Source organism: Aulonocara sp. 'chitande type north' Nkhata Bay, linkage group LG2 (assembly GCF_057382095.1).
Source record: "Aulonocara sp. 'chitande type north' Nkhata Bay isolate Kocher_YH1m ecotype deep benthic linkage group LG2, A_spYH_male_GT1.1, whole genome shotgun sequence".
In the NCBI taxonomy this organism is placed as follows: Eukaryota; Metazoa; Chordata; class Actinopteri; order Cichliformes; family Cichlidae; genus Aulonocara; species Aulonocara sp. 'chitande type north' Nkhata Bay.
In genome coordinates, this window is record NC_141345.1 from 9,782,720 (window position 1) to 9,799,596 (window position 16,877).

The window sequence follows — 16,877 nt, forward strand, 5'->3', positions numbered from 1 at the left end:
CAGACATGTTACCTGTCCCAGCTTTTACATTTCAATGATATTTCATAAGAACAAATCAAATCATTTAATTTTTTGTGCTCCACCTTTGCCCAGGTGACAGACAGCGGCCACCCTCCCCTGTCCTCCATCTGCGTGGTCAACATCAATGTCACCGAGGAGAGCAAGTATCCTCCGTCTGTGGTGCCGCTTGAGGTCTCCATCACCACCTCCGGAGGGCTGTTTGCAAACCGGGTTGTCGGCAGGCTCCACGCCTCAGACCAGGATGTGCCGGACGTCCTGACCTACAGCCTGGTCTCGCAGAGTCCCGACGGCAGGAGCTTCTCCGTAGACCAGGCTGACGGCAAAATCTGGGCAGACGAACACCTGGAGGAGGGCTCGTACGCGCTCAATATCAGCGTGAGCGACGGGAAGTTCACCGTCTGGACCGGGGTCAAAGTTCACGTGTGGGTGGCCACTCAGCAAGCGTTGGACTCTGGACTGACTCTGCAGCTGGTCGGGATGTCGCCGGAGGAGTTCCTGGGCGATCACTGGAGAGGCCTCCAGCGCAGCCTGGGACAAGAGCTGGATCTCCCCCGGCAGGAGCTCCACCTGGCCAGCCTACAGCAGCGGCCTGACCCCCGGGCCCTGGAGGCCCTGCTCATCTGGAGGCCTCAGGGCGGCCCCGTTCGGCCCCTGCCCACCAGCAGGCTCGCAGGTGAAAGTGCTGCATGATCACACGTGGTCAGTGAGGTCAGTGTTCAGTATGTGTGCCATCTGACATGTTGGACTCTTTGGTACAGGAATTATATCGGACATCGAGGACTCTCTAGGCCTCAGCATCCTCAGAGTGAGTCACAACGGCTGTCTGGGCAGCGGATGCCCACCGCGAGGCTGCAGGAACTCCGTGCGGCTGTCGGGAGAGAGGCTGGGCCATTTCACCACCGCCAGAGCTACTTACATCACCCCGCAGCACACCTGGGAGAGCGCCTGCCCCTGCAACCGTACGTCCACCTGTCTGTCTGTACTCAGAGCATATGTACGTATGAGTGAGCTGACAGGGTGCAGCAGCTGTTTCTGACATCTTCTGAAGAGCAGCATGTTTGAATCGTAAAGTTCGGGCCTGCAGGTTTGCAGGATAAGTGTGCTGCAGTAGAGTCATGTGACTGAACACCCACAGAGGGCACAGCGTCCTCCTGGGTTATTCAGCTGTGGTGTAACTGAGCGAACCTGACATGAGGCCGGTTCAGCTCTTTATCGAGTCCTCTGTCACACGTGTAGGACTAGGCTTCTAAGCGAGCTTTCTGTTCGTGGAGGCTGGTGACTTTAAAGTGAACATCGTTGTAGGGTCTCTACCTGGAAAACGATATATACTGCATGCTTACATGCTGTGTTATGATGACGAGTACACTGACCTCCTAACCCCTGACGTCACTCCATATTCAAAGAGCTGCAGAGAAAATGATCTTTTCATGCTTCAGTGTGTGCAGCCGGAATTTCGTCCTTTTCTTCCTGAGATCTGAGGATGAGGAGGGTAAATATTCTCACCAGTGTCAGCCTGTTCTGGTGCATCATGTCGTTCAGGTTAACCTCCCTGCGGTTACACAAACTGAACTGAGGGAGTAAATCCCCGGATTTCATGAATGGCTGTCAGTATTCCCTCAGCGGGCCACATTGGGATTTGTGCAGGCATTCCTGTATGGATTATAGCTGCAGGGGGTTTTCCTCTGGCTCTTCTTGTCACCAACATGTCTGACTCTACTTTACTTTTTAACCCTCTGCTCTTAAAACCAGTAAAGGCTGAGTTTTGTGCCAGATGTGCCACACTGCAGGTCCAAATGAAACTGCTGCCACGTGTTTCTTCTGCAGCTCAAAATTCACAAGTTCAGTTTAGAAAAAAGGTAAAAATCAGAGTTCCTGGGCTCTGATCGACTTTGGTGTTGTTAGTAAACCTCCCCACAGGCATCATCAAAGTTTAATCTTAGACCAACTAAAAAACAAAAGCAGAAGAGAAATTTGCTCATGGCTCTTATTTGCTCTGGGTTGCCAGACTGGACTCGTGGTTGCCGTCTGTGCCTGACTCTTTGCTCCGTTTTTTTCCTTTTCCAGTAACAACATCAAATAAATTTTCTCTCAGATCAGAGATCACACATTACAGGTTACCACCTCGTTTCATCTGAAGGTGTAAAAACATCAAAAGAGCCGCGCCTTTTAACACAGATTAGGATTATTAAAGATAAGTGGATGCCTAGCTGATTTGGTGAGAACTGCTCTGCAGGTATTTAGTGAGACAAACATAAGATTCCTGATCTCAGAAGCTCGCCGCGGTGGCACCCTCATGGTTGACGCGGTTAAAGTCCGAAAGACAGAATACGTAGAAGTCATCCAAAAATAAAAATCAGATGATTAGCACATTTACTCAGGAGAGGATAAACCAGGCAAACACCTGGCCAGCTCATTCTTCTGTGTGTGACCTCTGCTTGTGTTTCCTCTGTTTGTGTCTCAGAGTCGGCGCTGAGGTTCGACAGTAGGTCCTACCTGAGGTACCTTCACCGTAAGGACGAGGACAACCAGGACTTCAAACTGTCACTGAGGTTCAAGACGATCGAGAAGCAGGGCGTCATTGTGTCCACCAACAGCAGCACCGGCTGGGGAGCTTTACAGGTATGGATGCATCTGCGGTGCTGTCATCAGAGAGCCGGACATCTTTGGTTTTACAACTGATGTAGTCTTCCTGAGAACACATCAGAGCTCTCACTGTTTCAGAAGTGTGCAATGAACTATGTCTGCCTGATCCTGTTGAACACTGTTGCAGTGTAGGGGTTTGTGTGAGAGGTTACCCAGAATGCACTTCGTTCCAGTTTATTCCGACTCTGAGAGAAGCTCACAGAAAGGCTTGAGTGGCTTCGTTAAATACACTAAAGTCATTGCTGCGGATTAGAGGGGTCACATGACCAGATCAAACCGGGCCCTGCGTCATGCGCCTCCTCAGCCAGCGTAGAAGCTTCATGCAGGTCTGCGATTCAGAACCGCTTCTGAAATTCAATCAGGCATTTAGGACATGAGCACATGAAAGTACCTGTCACGCAGAGATACAAGAAAGGAATACCCGATATGCTCTCGATTTGTCGGGAGAACCAGCATGATGGTGAGGAGTTTTATTTCAAAGCAGTGACTAAAGAAAGCTGAACATCTCTACAACAAACTCCACTCTCACGCTGGCCTGCCTCGTCAGCTCACAGAGGTCCGGGACATCGCTGGAATTTCACACCGAAGAAGGCAACGTCGTCTAAAAACAGGCGGACTGACCCAGATTCACCACAGTGAGAAGAACACAGACCAGCAGCTCGGCGGGTATCAGATACTTCACACACACACACGGCGGCCGGCAAACAGGAGCAAATCAAATATCGGTATTTACGATGATGTGAGTGGGGATGAAGTGAAGCACCAGGTCATATCTGTGAATCATAGCTGGAAACTTTCAGGGTAGGTGTAGAAAAGAGGACTCGTATGCAGGACTCCTTTGGGAGAAGACAGTGGATGTATTTACAGTGCGGTAAAGGTGTAACAGTATATAAGTGAAAACACACGTAGTGACTCCTTCCAAACAGTAATCCCGAGTGGCGGTCCAGCTCCCGTGATCTCTCTCTCCGTTTCCCTCCTGGTGGCAAACACACAAACACACACGGAGTAACTAAACAATCCTCAGATCAACGTAAACTGCCACAAAAACCATCCGCGCTGCTCTACCGTGCTTCACACAATGATCCAGCGCTGACCGAAGCTCGATCGCCCTGTTAAGTAGGCAGCCCGGGAGATGGCGGATAATTGGCTACAGCTGGTCGGCTCCGATCAACAACAGGTGCGGCCAGTCTCTGCGCAGGAATGCCGTCACAGCTCGGAGGTAAACAATCCCGTTACGAGAGAGAGAGAGAGTGGGAGAGAGGGGAAGGGAGCGACATGCACACAATAACACATGGGCAGGCATCCAGGCGAGGGCTGTCGGACCATGACAGAAACATTTTGGGATGAAAAGCCTCACTCGACGGTCCCCACAGAGACCCGCCTTAAATCAACTCAGCGGCTCTGCTGCTAAATTAGTGTCAAACAACGTTATTAAACATTTGCCAGCTGAGATGCCCAGCTCAGGGGAAACTTCCTGTGAATGAAGGAATCAGAAATCCTTGTTCCGCCAAATGCTGCAGTTTTCTTTCTTTGTGTCTCAGGAGAGCAGCAATAGAGACACACACGTCTTCTTACCTGCTTGACTTTGTAAAAGAGGAAAATGCGAGCACGCTGCTTATCGTGCACGTCTGTGTAGGAACTGTATTTCATCTCGATGTGTGAGTGTGGAGCAGGAATCAGTTCACATCCAGATCACAACAACACTCACCTTGGGTAACTCTACAAATGCAAAAACTGAGCGAGAGGGGCTGCTATTGTGTGTGTGTGTGTGTGTGTGTGTGTGTGTGTGTGTGTGTGTGTGTGTGTGTGTGTGGATAATAGCAAACACTGAAATACATTTTTGCACGCAGGAATGAATTTTGTTCACTCAAATTTAGCTTTTCTTCGCTAAATTTCTCCTCAAAATGCAACACTTGCACCTGCAAACTTTTTTTTACGTGCGCTCAAATTTTTTTTACGTGCGCTCAGGATAGTGGCACAAAAGTATCACCATAAACCTGCAGAGTTTCACAGGCTGTAAGTTTCTGAACTTAAAAAAAGAAAAATCTCCAACATTTATTGCCTCGTTTCGTGGAGCAGTACAGGAAGCTTTATTAAGCTGACTGAAAACAATGAGACCTGAACAGATAACTCATGACCCAAACCTGGTTTGATGATGTTTCCCCTCCTGGGCTTTCCTCCTCTATGAGCTCTCCGGCTCAATATTCACTCGCTCTGATTCTCAGGAAATTTCAAAAGCACCATTCAGCCTTTCCCAGCGTTCTCCCTCCTGGGCTTTGGATCTCGGTCCCTGCCCGCTTCATTATGAGCAGAAATGGCTTCAAAAGGAATTTCTGAGCAGCGAGAGCTCCCTCACCTGGGTTTGGTTCAGAGAAACTTCCTGAACATACGAGGCGCTATTCATACACCTGATTACCCGGGAGGACTGAGCGGACTGTATGAGTGTACTCTTCCACACCTCATCAGTATTCTCTGTCAGCTTTCACACCTGTGGGACAGGAAATGCGTGCTCACCTTCAGACCTGTTTGCTGCCATTAATTTCTTTGCTTCTGCATGCATGCGCTTGGAATCGGCTCCTTTCAAATGAAAATGTGTGAGCATGTGGATGAAAAGCTGCCAGGGTGAGAAGTGTAGAATAGGAAGAGGTGATTTGTCACTCCTGTGTGATGAGGAGTGTCAGTGAACACACTCCATACACAGTTGGTGTTTCTGCAGTGACACAAAATGCCTGAAATGTCAGTTTAGGCTTTTATCGCGGTGAGAGAGCAGCAGGGAATCCTGCTCACAGTCTCATTCAGCAGTCGTCCCTTTGTTTTATTAAATTCCACCAGTGTGGGTCTGCGGCGGGCGAGGCTCTGAGGTTTCTGTTGCTCACTTTGCTCCACAATCAGAGCGGAGGAGGCGATTTACAGAACTGAAGAAAAGGAGAGCTAAGCTGTCTGCGTTCCAACCTGCAGAATGAGCTGGTGGTGGCATTTGATCACTCTGGAGCCTCTTAGACGAGGTGTTTTCTGTCCAGCTGGGAGGAGCCTGGGCCGTGCTCAGGAAACTCTGGGGAGATTATATTTATTTAGGAACAACTGAGAATTGAGAAGGCTGTGATGTAGGGTTAGCAAGCCTACCCCATAAAACCCAAATTCCTACGGAAACATTGAAGAGGCTTGGTTTAGAAGGAGGACCTTCACACTGAAGACTAAGGACTTCATATGGTGAGGAAGCAACAGGACTGAAAATCCTTCTTTAAGGAAGATCAACATCAGTGCATGGGAGGAGGAAAGGCAGGCCACAGAAAACATCCGTGGGGTGTCCTGGTTTGTGTGTGTCTTTGTCCATTTCATCACAAAGACTCACACACACATGCGTGAGTAAGTAGGTGTAGGGACAGCTGCCCAGAGGAGCTGGATGGAGGTGCCGCCACCCAGCTGTCAGGCACAGAGGGAACTGTTATGAAGGGGGAAACTATTAACAGGGACCAGAACAGTTTCTCTGTCATGCTGTAAACGTGTTTATTTTAACAGTCGGTGGGAGCTCTTGCTTGGATGGTCTTCGTGTGTTTTAGTGTTTGAGCAAATGCTCACGAACACTGAATGGATGATTATTAATTTTCATATTTGGAAAACAGTCGCGTCTCCCTCAGGAGGAGTTTGCAGCTTTTTCTCAGTGCTGCTGAATTTTGATCAGGTGCAGGGCAGACAGTGATGAATATGTCCAATACTCTGAGGACGACATGAGTGAAAATGTAATTACATGTCTCCCAGGTTGAGTCACTATTTATCCCCAAAGAGAGTAAACAAAAGTTAATGCACTTTTATGCTAAATGTGAGAGCATTGCTCCTGATAAACATCGCGTTAGTGACATCAGCTTTTAGCCTCTCAGACTCTTGGCCCGTTTAGCCAGCCTGATTCTGAGCAGTCTGAACTGCTGCCTGTCATCCTCCCAAAATTCTCTCCCAGGTGCTGAAACATCACCTGCAATCTGCAGACTGTTAAAGACCAGCGTTCCTTAAAAACACTGGATTTATATCCAGGATGTGAGGATGCACACTCTCTGTCAAGTAGCTCAATTGGACAGGTATGCAGTTTCCTGGCTGTGCAGCTCTTCTCAAAGCCAAGAGTCAGTCCTGATGCAAGGAGCCTCTTTGAGTTTCATACATACCTCTGTTGTCCCCGTCCAAGTGAAGACACGCAGGATCACAAGTGTGAGCAAAGCTGAAATCCAGCCCCGATTCACTCACTTTAATTAACATAGCTCCAAATCACAACAGCAGTCATCTCAAGGCACTTTGTATTGTAAGTTAAAGACCCCACAATACTACACAAAACCTCCACAATCAGACCACTCCCTTTCAGCAAGCACTTGGCAACTGTGGGAAGGAAGAACCATACAGGGAAAGGGGTGTGTCCAAGGGTTTTTCCTTTTTTTTTAAATTGGAAACTTCTATTTTAATGTTTGAAGCGCGTCAGATTGCTGAGTTTTCCTTCTTTGGCCTGAGCTCGGCCTTCTCCCTCTCTGTCTCGGTTTGACACCAGCGCTGTAGTTTGCCTGCGTGCAGTCGCAACACACATCACACGCTGCGGGCACTCTCCAGTTTATCAGCAGCACTGACAGGATGTGATATATAGAGGCGTGAAGCACTGATGCTGCAGAGCTGAAGTCTCTGAGGAGCGGGATTCGACTTATGCTGCGCTGGTGCTGTAAAAGCCCGAGTGCATCATCTCCCTCACACGGCTGCCATAAATCACACCCAGAGTCACAGGAACGTACATGATACAGAATAAAGACGAGCAGCACAATTCAGCCCTCAGCTCCCTCCTTCAGCCCCGTGGGCTGTCATTAATCCATGAGAAGAGTCCTGCAGGTCCGGCCCCTCCGATATGAATCACTGCTGAAGCTTTTTACTGCCACAAGAAAGCAGAGAGAACATGCGGCAGCGATAGAGAGCAGTGCAGCATCACCCAGAGGACGGCCTGAACGCTCTAGAGGGCTGCAAATAAAGACAGGAGCACGCCGAAACAGACACAGCAGCTATCAATAATGCCTCCGGTGACCAGCGAGGCCAAAACATCCATGCTCCTTGGAAGTTGGAGTAGCATGGTGTTACATGTAGAAAACATGACCTGGCTTTGGGAACGCTGAGCGTGCAGAAACTCTGAGAGGACGCTGAGTGCACAGCATGACACAGTGAAGGACCTTTGACCCAATATTTTTGGCATTCATTCAAAATCTGAAACATAAGTCACAGCACGAGCGCCTAAACGAAGGAAGATGAATTTAAAGCATTTTGAGACTTTTTTCTAACAAACTACAAAACACTAAGTGATGGAACCACTGAAACGAATCTGAAAGGAGCATTAAATGTCAGAGCTGCTTCCAAGCAGGATGTCGGTGGTTAAATAATGTTAAATAATGTTGTTTCTTCATTTAACAGTTTCTTCTCCCCAGAAAGAAAGAAAATAACAAGTCAAAGGCTTACACTCAAAAACTGAGTCGGACGTATTCTTCTCTGGTTTTCGTGCATGTGTCTCACTGACCTTTGTCTTCCTCCCTCAGTTGGCCGGCGGAGACCTGCTCTTCAGGTACAGATGTGGAACCACCACCCCTGCCTCACTGCCGATTGGCTCTCATATGGTGTCAGACGGTCGCTGGCACAGCGTCCTGCTGGAGGTCAACTCCTCCTCGTTGAGGCTGACCCTGGACGGGCAGCATCCGGTGTCCGCCTCCTCAGTTGAGCCGTGCCAGATGCTGCGCTCCCATGGAGCGTTGCTCTTTGGTTCTCCTCCAGAGCTCCACCAACAGCCACATAATTTCAGCGGCTGCCTTGAGGGCCTGGAGCTCAATGGGGAGCCAATCAGAACAGGCGACTCGGCGGAATGGAGGGGGTCAGGGAGCAGGAGGGTGTTTGGGGTGTACCAGTGTTGCAGCGGGGGAGGAGCCTGCGACAGCAGCCCTTGCAAGAACGGAGGTGTCTGTGAGGAGGACGCCACGGGGGGTGAGTCGCCAAAAACTAGATTTTATTGAAAGTAAAAAAATAAAACAGAGATTTCGAGATTGTGCACAGAACTTCCTGAAACAGACAAATGTCCACACTTCAGGGCCAAAGTCCCGAGTCCAGCTCAGGGCTCTTACATCATTTAGTTTCCTCTCAGCCTCCAGTTTAGCCCGCCAAAATAAAAGCAGGAAAAATGTGCCAAAACATAAGGAAATACCACACAGTGTGTGTTCCTTTATCATAGTTTAATTAGTGTTTTTGTTATGATGACTTAATAAAATTAGATTAAAGCAAACAAACAAACAATGTGAGCTCAGTAACTAAAGTACTAAAGGAGAACAAGTGAAGTACCACAGGAGGAGGAGATGGACCGACGTGCGGATTCAGCAGGAACCCACACCCATTGGAGCTGAGGTTCTCCTCAGGAGGTTCAGCTCCATGTGTCCTCCTCTGCTCCTCCTCTGAGGAGGATTCGAACTTAAAAAAGTTGCTGTTTTTGCCCCTGCAGTCATTTTTATCTCATCACTAGAAGGAAAAAACAAAAATTTAGTGCCTGCAGGTGGTGGAAGTTAAGCTTTTAATGAAGAATCAGCCTCAGTACAGCTGCAGGGCAACGTTCAGTTTGCAACATTTTATGAAACTGTTGAAACAAATATGATTTTTTGTCTGTCCCCATCTCACAGCGTCGTAGCAACAGTCGTCTCAAGGCACTTTATATTGTAAGGTAAACACAACATTAAGGAGAAAACCCCAACAATCAGGTGACCCCATCTGAGAGACCGGTTGGGTAAAAACGAGTGTATCAACATGTCAATCATAGCATAGCCCCACCCTAAATCCTCCCCTGCTTCCTGTCGTTTACAAATCAGGAAAGCTTTATTTTTATGACTCGCAGATTAAGACAAATACAGGTGTATGTGCAGAAGTCAGTTTAGATTGTAGATTAGACACATGATAATGGAAGAGTCGTGATCTCAGCCTGTGTCCTTGATCCCTGCTTCCTCATCCTGGTGGCTTCCCTCTCTGATTCTGGCTGATGAAACATGATTTTTGCTGCCTTCTCAATTCCACGTGCTATTTTCTGCCAGTTATCCGTGGGAGAATAAAGCTTGCACGATTTTTCCCTTTAAACATCAACAAGGTGCTGCACTCTCCGGCCGGACCTTGCTGACCTTTGCTTTGATTATTTCGTGCCTGTAGGGGAGACTCGCTGTGGCTTTGATCAGTTGCTCTTGTCTCAGATGTCTGGGTGTTTTATTTGCTCTGCAGAGCCGCGCTGCAGGTGTGCAGGACTCTTCCACGGCGCCCGATGCGAGCTGACCGACAACCCATGCGCCTCCCAGCCGTGCACCCACGGCAGGGTGTGCATGCCCATGGATCAAGGTTACCTGTGCAACTGCTCGCGTGAGAACCCTGAGGCAAGGTAGGCACATGTCCACACACACACCTCATTCACCGATGCTTTTAACCATCACAGCCACTTTATTAGGTACAGTGGAGCCTGCCTTTGCCGTTCAAATCAATGTAAGCACAGAGTGTATCCTTATTCTTCATAACTTCTTCATCTGGCCCCAGCCCTGAGTGATGGAGATCCATTCCTGTCGAATCATCCTCTTTATAGTGTGCAGGTTTGTGATCTTCTACTTGACTTTTAAGGACTGACCAAACTAAAAATGTCCTCAAAGACCAAACAAACAGGCAAAAGTGATAACTACTTAACTCAGACAAAGGGTGGAAACCAAAAAGAGAGACCAAGACTCAAGTGCATGAACTAAGATCCTGCAACAATAATCCAGAAGAGGAAAGAGAAAATTCAACATCAAGGTCCTGAGACCATGGCAACAAGCTCTTTGAGCATTAAAACGTGATTGGCTGATTAGATATTTGCTTTAGAGAGCAGCTGCTGCACATGTGCCACTGTGCAAAAAGCATTGTGTTTTGGGTGATATATGCTCCAGTGATAACAAACTAGTGTTGTCACACAGCAAGTCACTGAAACTAAACTGAAAACTAAACCTTTGTAATGGTCACTTCAGAGTTGGAGACCAGGTCTGCAACCACTCACAGTCAGCCGCCGTCTTCAAAGTGACTTCGGTGCATCGAGACCTTCATTTTTACCCTCGAGTTCAATCAGGTTACACCCAGTCTGCAACCCGCTGAGTCGAACCCCTGATTGCATTGCGACGGGGTGCAGACTGACTGCAACATGTTGGTAAATGTCTGCATTTATAAGTTAGATGATGATTATTTGCAAACCTTCAAATTTGCCAATCTGTCTGAGAGCGACTGCAGTCACACTGCAACTGATCTACTTCTGGGCTTTTTTTTTTTTTTTTATAGAGCAGTGAAACTAATAAAAAAAACAACTAAAATTGACATTTTGAGGGTAAACTGAAACTAAAGATATAAACACGAACCAAAAAACCCAGTCTGACACACACAAGCTCACCCCCCCCCCCACAGAGTTACGGCCATATTTGCATCTCCTTCCTTTCATTAAAGCTGCTTCGATCCCCGCGGCTCTGAGCCACCGTCCCTCTTCCAGGTGGGTTTGGTTTAATTCGCTGAATGAAAAATGGCTACTGCTGGATGGTAGTTGCAGGCGGCGTACTTTTGCTTTAGGAAAACATGCAGAGATATTTTATCAAGCTGTCACCAGCGTGTGTGGTGGACAGCAGCACACAACAGGACATTTTATTTAGAGTGTCCAAAGACATTCAGAAACGTTCCTCTGGTCTCCAAAGCAAAGTCTTCCTTCAGATAATAACAGGAAACATGTTTTTCTCTGCAAAGCGCTGCCGGGATACACTCTGAGTGAAGTAAAGCGGGGGACCTGAGCACCGGGGAAATAAACTGAGCTGCGGGCACATTTATGGAAAACAGAGTGCTGGCTTTGTGTGAGTGCTTCCGCTCCAGCACTCAGCAATCAGATCTGTGCCAGCAGGGTCTCAGGGTGGTGTTTCGTGCCCATGCCAGCTTTGAAGCTTATAGGATCATCACTGATTTAACCTCCACCTCTGTGCTCCTCTCCGCTAATGAGCGCTTGTTCAGACAGGCTTCAGGACCAAAGAGTAACCTCTGGAGTTTGGGCAGTCTCATCAGCAGAGAAGTCCAACTGAGGAGGGACAGGAGCTGCTGTGTGTGCGGCTATCACCGGAATCTTTTATCATTTTTTCATTTCATTTCCAACATAAATTCTTTTTACAAAGTTAAAAACTGTGGACACAGTCACATGAAATTCAGGTCCTTCTGAAACTAAAGCTGATATTTGCTCTGTGAGCTTTTGGGATGTAAAAGATCAGAACAGGACTGAAAATCAGTCCAGAGGTGCCCGAGGAGACGAAACTGAATGTGAGGTGTGCAAAGTTTAAATGAGAGTTTTGGTTCTTTTCACTCACAGTTTGCTGTTTTTTGGAATATTTTAGTTTTCCATCCTCTGAAAGTGCTTTAATGTTCCTCCCTTTAACCTTTTAGGTGCCAAGACACCGGCTGTTCACCCAACGAGTGTCCTCAAGGGTTCGGCTGTAAAGTCACTAATGGTGCCATCTACTGCGAGCCACTGCCTCTGGTCAGTCATGACGACAGACACACATGACCTTAATGTTCTTTCTTCTTCAGTGGCAGCAGATCAAACTTTAATCATTTTCCCGTTCTTCAGGTCAATCCATCGTTTGGATACATGGAGATCATACAGATTGGTGCCGGTGTGCTCGGATTAGTCTTCTTGGTCGGCGTCTTTGTTTGCATCAGGAAACAACATGTTCAGCAGAAGAAGAAAAAACCCATCTGCGTCCAGGACTCCAACGGGTAAGAGTTTTTATTTCTGAAGTTATTCGTCAACATATTCCATCAGATCTTATTAAATCTCTAACGTCAGCTGCTTCACCTGCAGGTACTTACAGTCCAGTCTGGCCAAGAGCCTGAAAGCAAACTCCCAGGAAGTCAACCCCATTGAGATGAGCTCGCTGGTTGGTCCAACCAATGACCTCGACCACACACCGTTCAGATCGCTACGGCCACGCAGCCAGATCGGTTCGTCGGCGGGTGGGTCTCCAAAGACGCAGGGGCCGGTCGTGTGCAGCGTTGCTCCCAACCTTCCTGTCAGGCCGCCATCGAGCTCTGATAACGACTCCATCAGGAAAAACCACTGGGACCTGGACTATGAGGGTGAGTGTTGGTTTGAATTGGGGGACTGGGAGACTTTCTGATGAAACCTCAGCATGCTCTTGGACATCTGATTGTGAGCATTAATAATGAGAATAAAGCAGGACTATCAGCAGCACTCATGCAGTGCAGAATGTCATTAGATCCGACGCTCCTGGGGTTTATCGAAGTGATTTCTGTGTGGAGTTTGCATGTTCTCCCCGTGTTTGCGTGGGTTCCCTCCGGGTACTCTGGCTTCCTCCCACCGTCCAAAGACATGCAGCTTGTGGGGATAGGTTAATCGGATAATCCAAATTGTCACTAGGTGTGAATGTGCGAATGAATGTGAGTGCGAATGGTTGTCTGTCCCTGTGTGTTGGCCCTGCGACAGACTGGCGACCTGTCCAGGCTGTACCCTGCGTCTCGCCCTATGACAGCTGGGATAGGCTCCAGCGCCCCCCGCGACCCTGGAAAGGATAAGCGGAAGCGAATGGATGGATGTTATTGATTAGCAGGTATCTGTTTCTGAGTGATGTTTGACGACCAGTCTAAGTGGAAATCACATGAAGATGTGATGTGCCAACTTAACCCCACCATCAGTGTCACACAGACTGATATTCGATGATGTTTAATCTGCGCCTGGTTTTAGTTCAGAGAGTCCGCGTTGGTTCTGTCCCGTTTGCACACCTGAGCTCAGGTGTGGAGCTGTCGTTGTCCTCTTCTGAACTTTTTCATGAAGCAGTTTGAGTAATTCAGCCTGTGAACAGCTCAAACAGGTGGCCTTTATTCTACTATGAAAAGGATTTTCATAGTAGTGCAGGTCTTTATTTTCCTGCTTTGTCGCCGTGAGGCTGGCCGATAAGATAACGCTCCTGTGTGAGGCCAACGTCTGCTTCCATGTTTGTCTCCCTCTCCTGCTGTCGTGCTCATCTGTCTGTAAGCGATCCATACCACCGAGCTGTGAGTCCTGCGTCCGTGGTCGTGTTGCTCAGACAGATGAAGAGGCAGATTGGGTGTTTGTCATGCCATCGCTCCTCAGGCAGCACCCGGCTGGCAGGTCGTTCGTCTGTTCAACCTTACGAGCACAGGAAAGGACACGTTTCTGTGTGAGCCGCTTCATTCGTTGTAAGACTTATTGTTAATGGTGACGCCACCCGAGGCTGCCGAGTGACCTCCATATCAAACTCTTCACAGGATGATAACATGATTTCTGAACTGAGTCAGGCCTGGCTTTAGAACAAAAGGACTGGCTGTGCATCCGTGAGGGAGGTCTCTGCCTCACCCTTGGAAAAACCTGGAAATTGTTCTAATGATCATCAAACCACGACTTTATGGGCATATACTCAGGTGTCAGAGCTCATCATTAAGGGTGCTGGAGAGGTCATCGAATGTTGTCTTTAAGGGGTAAGAGTCCAGTCTGGTCCTAAAGATGGTCAGCATGTGTTCGCGAGGACTGCTTCAGGTTTAAGCAGCACTAATGTTTGAGTTGATACTTCATTTTAATTCTCCATCAAGATTTTATGCTTGAATGAGGATTAAAGCCGCCACTGCTGGTGTGAACACAGCGCCGTAATCTTCCAAACATCATGAGCTCGCTGCTGATATTTGATGTTTTCATTTGTTTTCTGTGTTTCTGGATAAAATCTCAGTGAAAGTTTCCAGCAACACTGATCTGTAGTTAAATCATGCACACAGTGGTAGATGGCAGCCCATTCAGCCCTGAGATGGGATTACCTGTCACGGAGGAGCAGGGAGGACTCGGCGCAGACTGAAGTCTCAGAAAAACAGGTTTATTTACACACTCCAGGTGCACTATATACAGGTGAGGGAGAAGGGGGCCAGGGTTCCCAGGGGTGCAGAGCGGGGTCGGGAAAAGCGTCCAGAGTCTCCAAACCAAAACACGAGAAATCTGCATACAGAGAACAAGGGTTAGCTCAAAACTGGCTGAGGCTAAAGTAGCACTGACGAGCGTTATTCAATAGTCCAGCGGCGAGGTGCTCTCAGTCACTGCCTTAAGTAGCGGGAGCAAACAGGGTGAGGAGCCACAGGTGATTGCCTACAGGTGGTGGAGGCCGGGAGCTCACAATGAGCTCCGCCCAGGCAGCGAGCAGAGAGAGAGGAGAGAGAGAAAAGACAAAACATAACATGTAGCCACACAGGGCCAGCCGAGCAGGCACGGGGACCGTGACATTACCGCCTTGCCCTTGGTCAGCCTTTCTTAAACATTTGTGTGATTTGGAAGCCTCACAGAAAGCCTCCAAAGGGGAATTTCATTACTTTTAATGGTCTTTTCAAGGCTGTTTGAATATCAGACTTTACAAAAACAGCTACAGGGAAACTTTTTGTCCCCAGTTCTCGAATCTTTCCAGCTCAGCAGCAGCTAACCCTAAACCAACATGATCTGCCCACTTCAGGCACAAATACCCATGGCGGTGAATTCTAACACCAATTACAATTTTTGCTTTTACACGTCATTTCACTGATTATAAATAAGGCCCAGAGGCTCTGGACTTTCATCACACATGTGTAAAGAAAAATGATGCAACTCCCCAACAGGACTTTAGTCTGAAAACATTTTCAGATAGAAAGCTTCCTCTAATTCTACCGCAGTAGGAAACAGAAAGACAAAGAGGGAGCTTTAAAGTGACCTGCCGTCTAAATACAACATCATTTATTAATTTGTCAGTAAGCATCCTAAATTTCAGAAAGTCATCCGTGTGAACCATCCTGTTTATCTTTATACATACAGACATTGTTTCAGTTTCTACAAATCCCAGGCCCTTTGGAGCAGCTCGTGCTGTTAGCCTGAGCCACCGATCGGAGTTACTGAACAAAGACTGTTGGTGTGGGTGAACCGTTAAAGATGCTGTCAGGCTTTCATCGCCGAGCTGTGTTTACTTCATCCTCTCATCAGTCACGTCTCTCCTCTCTCACCTTCCATCTGTCCTTTTCATTTCATCTTCCACCCCCTTTCCCCCTCATCTCCTCGGCTTCTCTCCAGCGTTTCCCTTTTGTCTCCTTTGCATTTCCCTCGCTCCTCTTTTGTCTCATTTTGTCTCTGTGTCTACATACCAAGCAGCCGGGAGTCTGCTTGGTATTCTCAGAGACCAAACTAACAGCAGGAAATCCTCTAAAGTTTGTCTGAGCAAAGTGCCGAACACGTCTGCTCTGTTACTTTGAGATTTGGGGATGAAGGGCAGGAATATGAAGTGATAATCCTCGGGAAGCAACTTTGTTTTCTGCTGAGCCCTCGAGTCTGCGGGGGTCTCTTCTGGGACGTTTTGGGACCATTTCCTCGTGATGATGATGATGATGATTAGTGTGTTGGTATCACTGTTCAGAGGTTTTAGGCACAGACTGGCTTTACAGGTTTCCACTTGACTGCAAGGGATGATTTTCTACCTGTTTTCATGACTGTAACTCCTGAGTAAGGATTGACTGTTTTAAGCTATTTAGAAAGCACAAAGGCAGCCCTGTTGAGTTTGTGTTCTTTGATATTTTCTCATTTTTCGTATTGTATGACAGTATGGGCCCAAGCATCTGCTGAAGGCTTCGTCCAGCGAGGCTCAGGAACCCGGGATCAAGAGCCTGTTTGATGGCAGCACTGTCACATCTGACAGTGTGGGCTACTTTAGCTGTCATCAATCAGCTTTCAAATCAATAAACGTGATGTCACGGCGGCTTTGCTGATGTCACTGGTGTCGGGATGATATCACGGCAGCTGTGATGTTGTCACGGCAGCTGTAAAATGTCAGTCATGTTTAGGGGTAAAGGTCAAAGGTCAGGCAAAAGCAAATAAGAGCTGCAACTCTTTAATTCATTATATGATACATTTATACTATTATTATGTGTAAGCAAATTTAATTAATATGTACTCTGTAGTCTATTTCACTGTGTGTATGTGAGTAAGGACACAAGAAAATAATTATTGCATCATATTGATTTTTATTTTTTTTGTATTTTTAGTGTCCCATTTTATGGCTATTTACTTATTATTTTATTTTTTCTAATGAGTTGAGCTCTTTCTGATAAAATGTTAACCTTAATGAACTTTTTTATTAAAATTAATAACATTTTTT

At 47.5% G+C, this 16,877-nt stretch overlaps 1 protein-coding gene across 3 annotated transcripts in view; it reads left to right on the plus strand.

Annotated features, from left to right (window-relative positions):
* fat2 (FAT atypical cadherin 2) overlaps window positions 1–16,877 on the plus strand; it is a 94,694-nt gene that overhangs the window by 70,552 nt on the left and 7,265 nt on the right. For 2 of the 3 annotated variants that reach the window (XM_086304988.1, XM_086304989.1), the window contains 8 exons: window positions 94–694; window positions 780–980; window positions 2,483–2,640; window positions 8,217–8,655; window positions 9,925–10,078; window positions 12,130–12,223; window positions 12,314–12,462; window positions 12,548–12,822. In XM_086304988.1, coding sequence (XP_086161114.1) covers window positions 94–694; window positions 780–980; window positions 2,483–2,640; window positions 8,217–8,655; window positions 9,925–10,078; window positions 12,130–12,223; window positions 12,314–12,462; window positions 12,548–12,822 — 2,071 coding nt within the window. Of the gene's footprint in view, window positions 1–93; window positions 695–779; window positions 981–2,482; window positions 2,641–8,216; window positions 8,656–9,924; window positions 10,079–12,129; window positions 12,224–12,313; window positions 12,463–12,547; window positions 12,823–14,493; window positions 14,667–16,877 lie in introns of those variants that run through there. The other variant, XM_086304990.1, reaches the window with a different exon arrangement.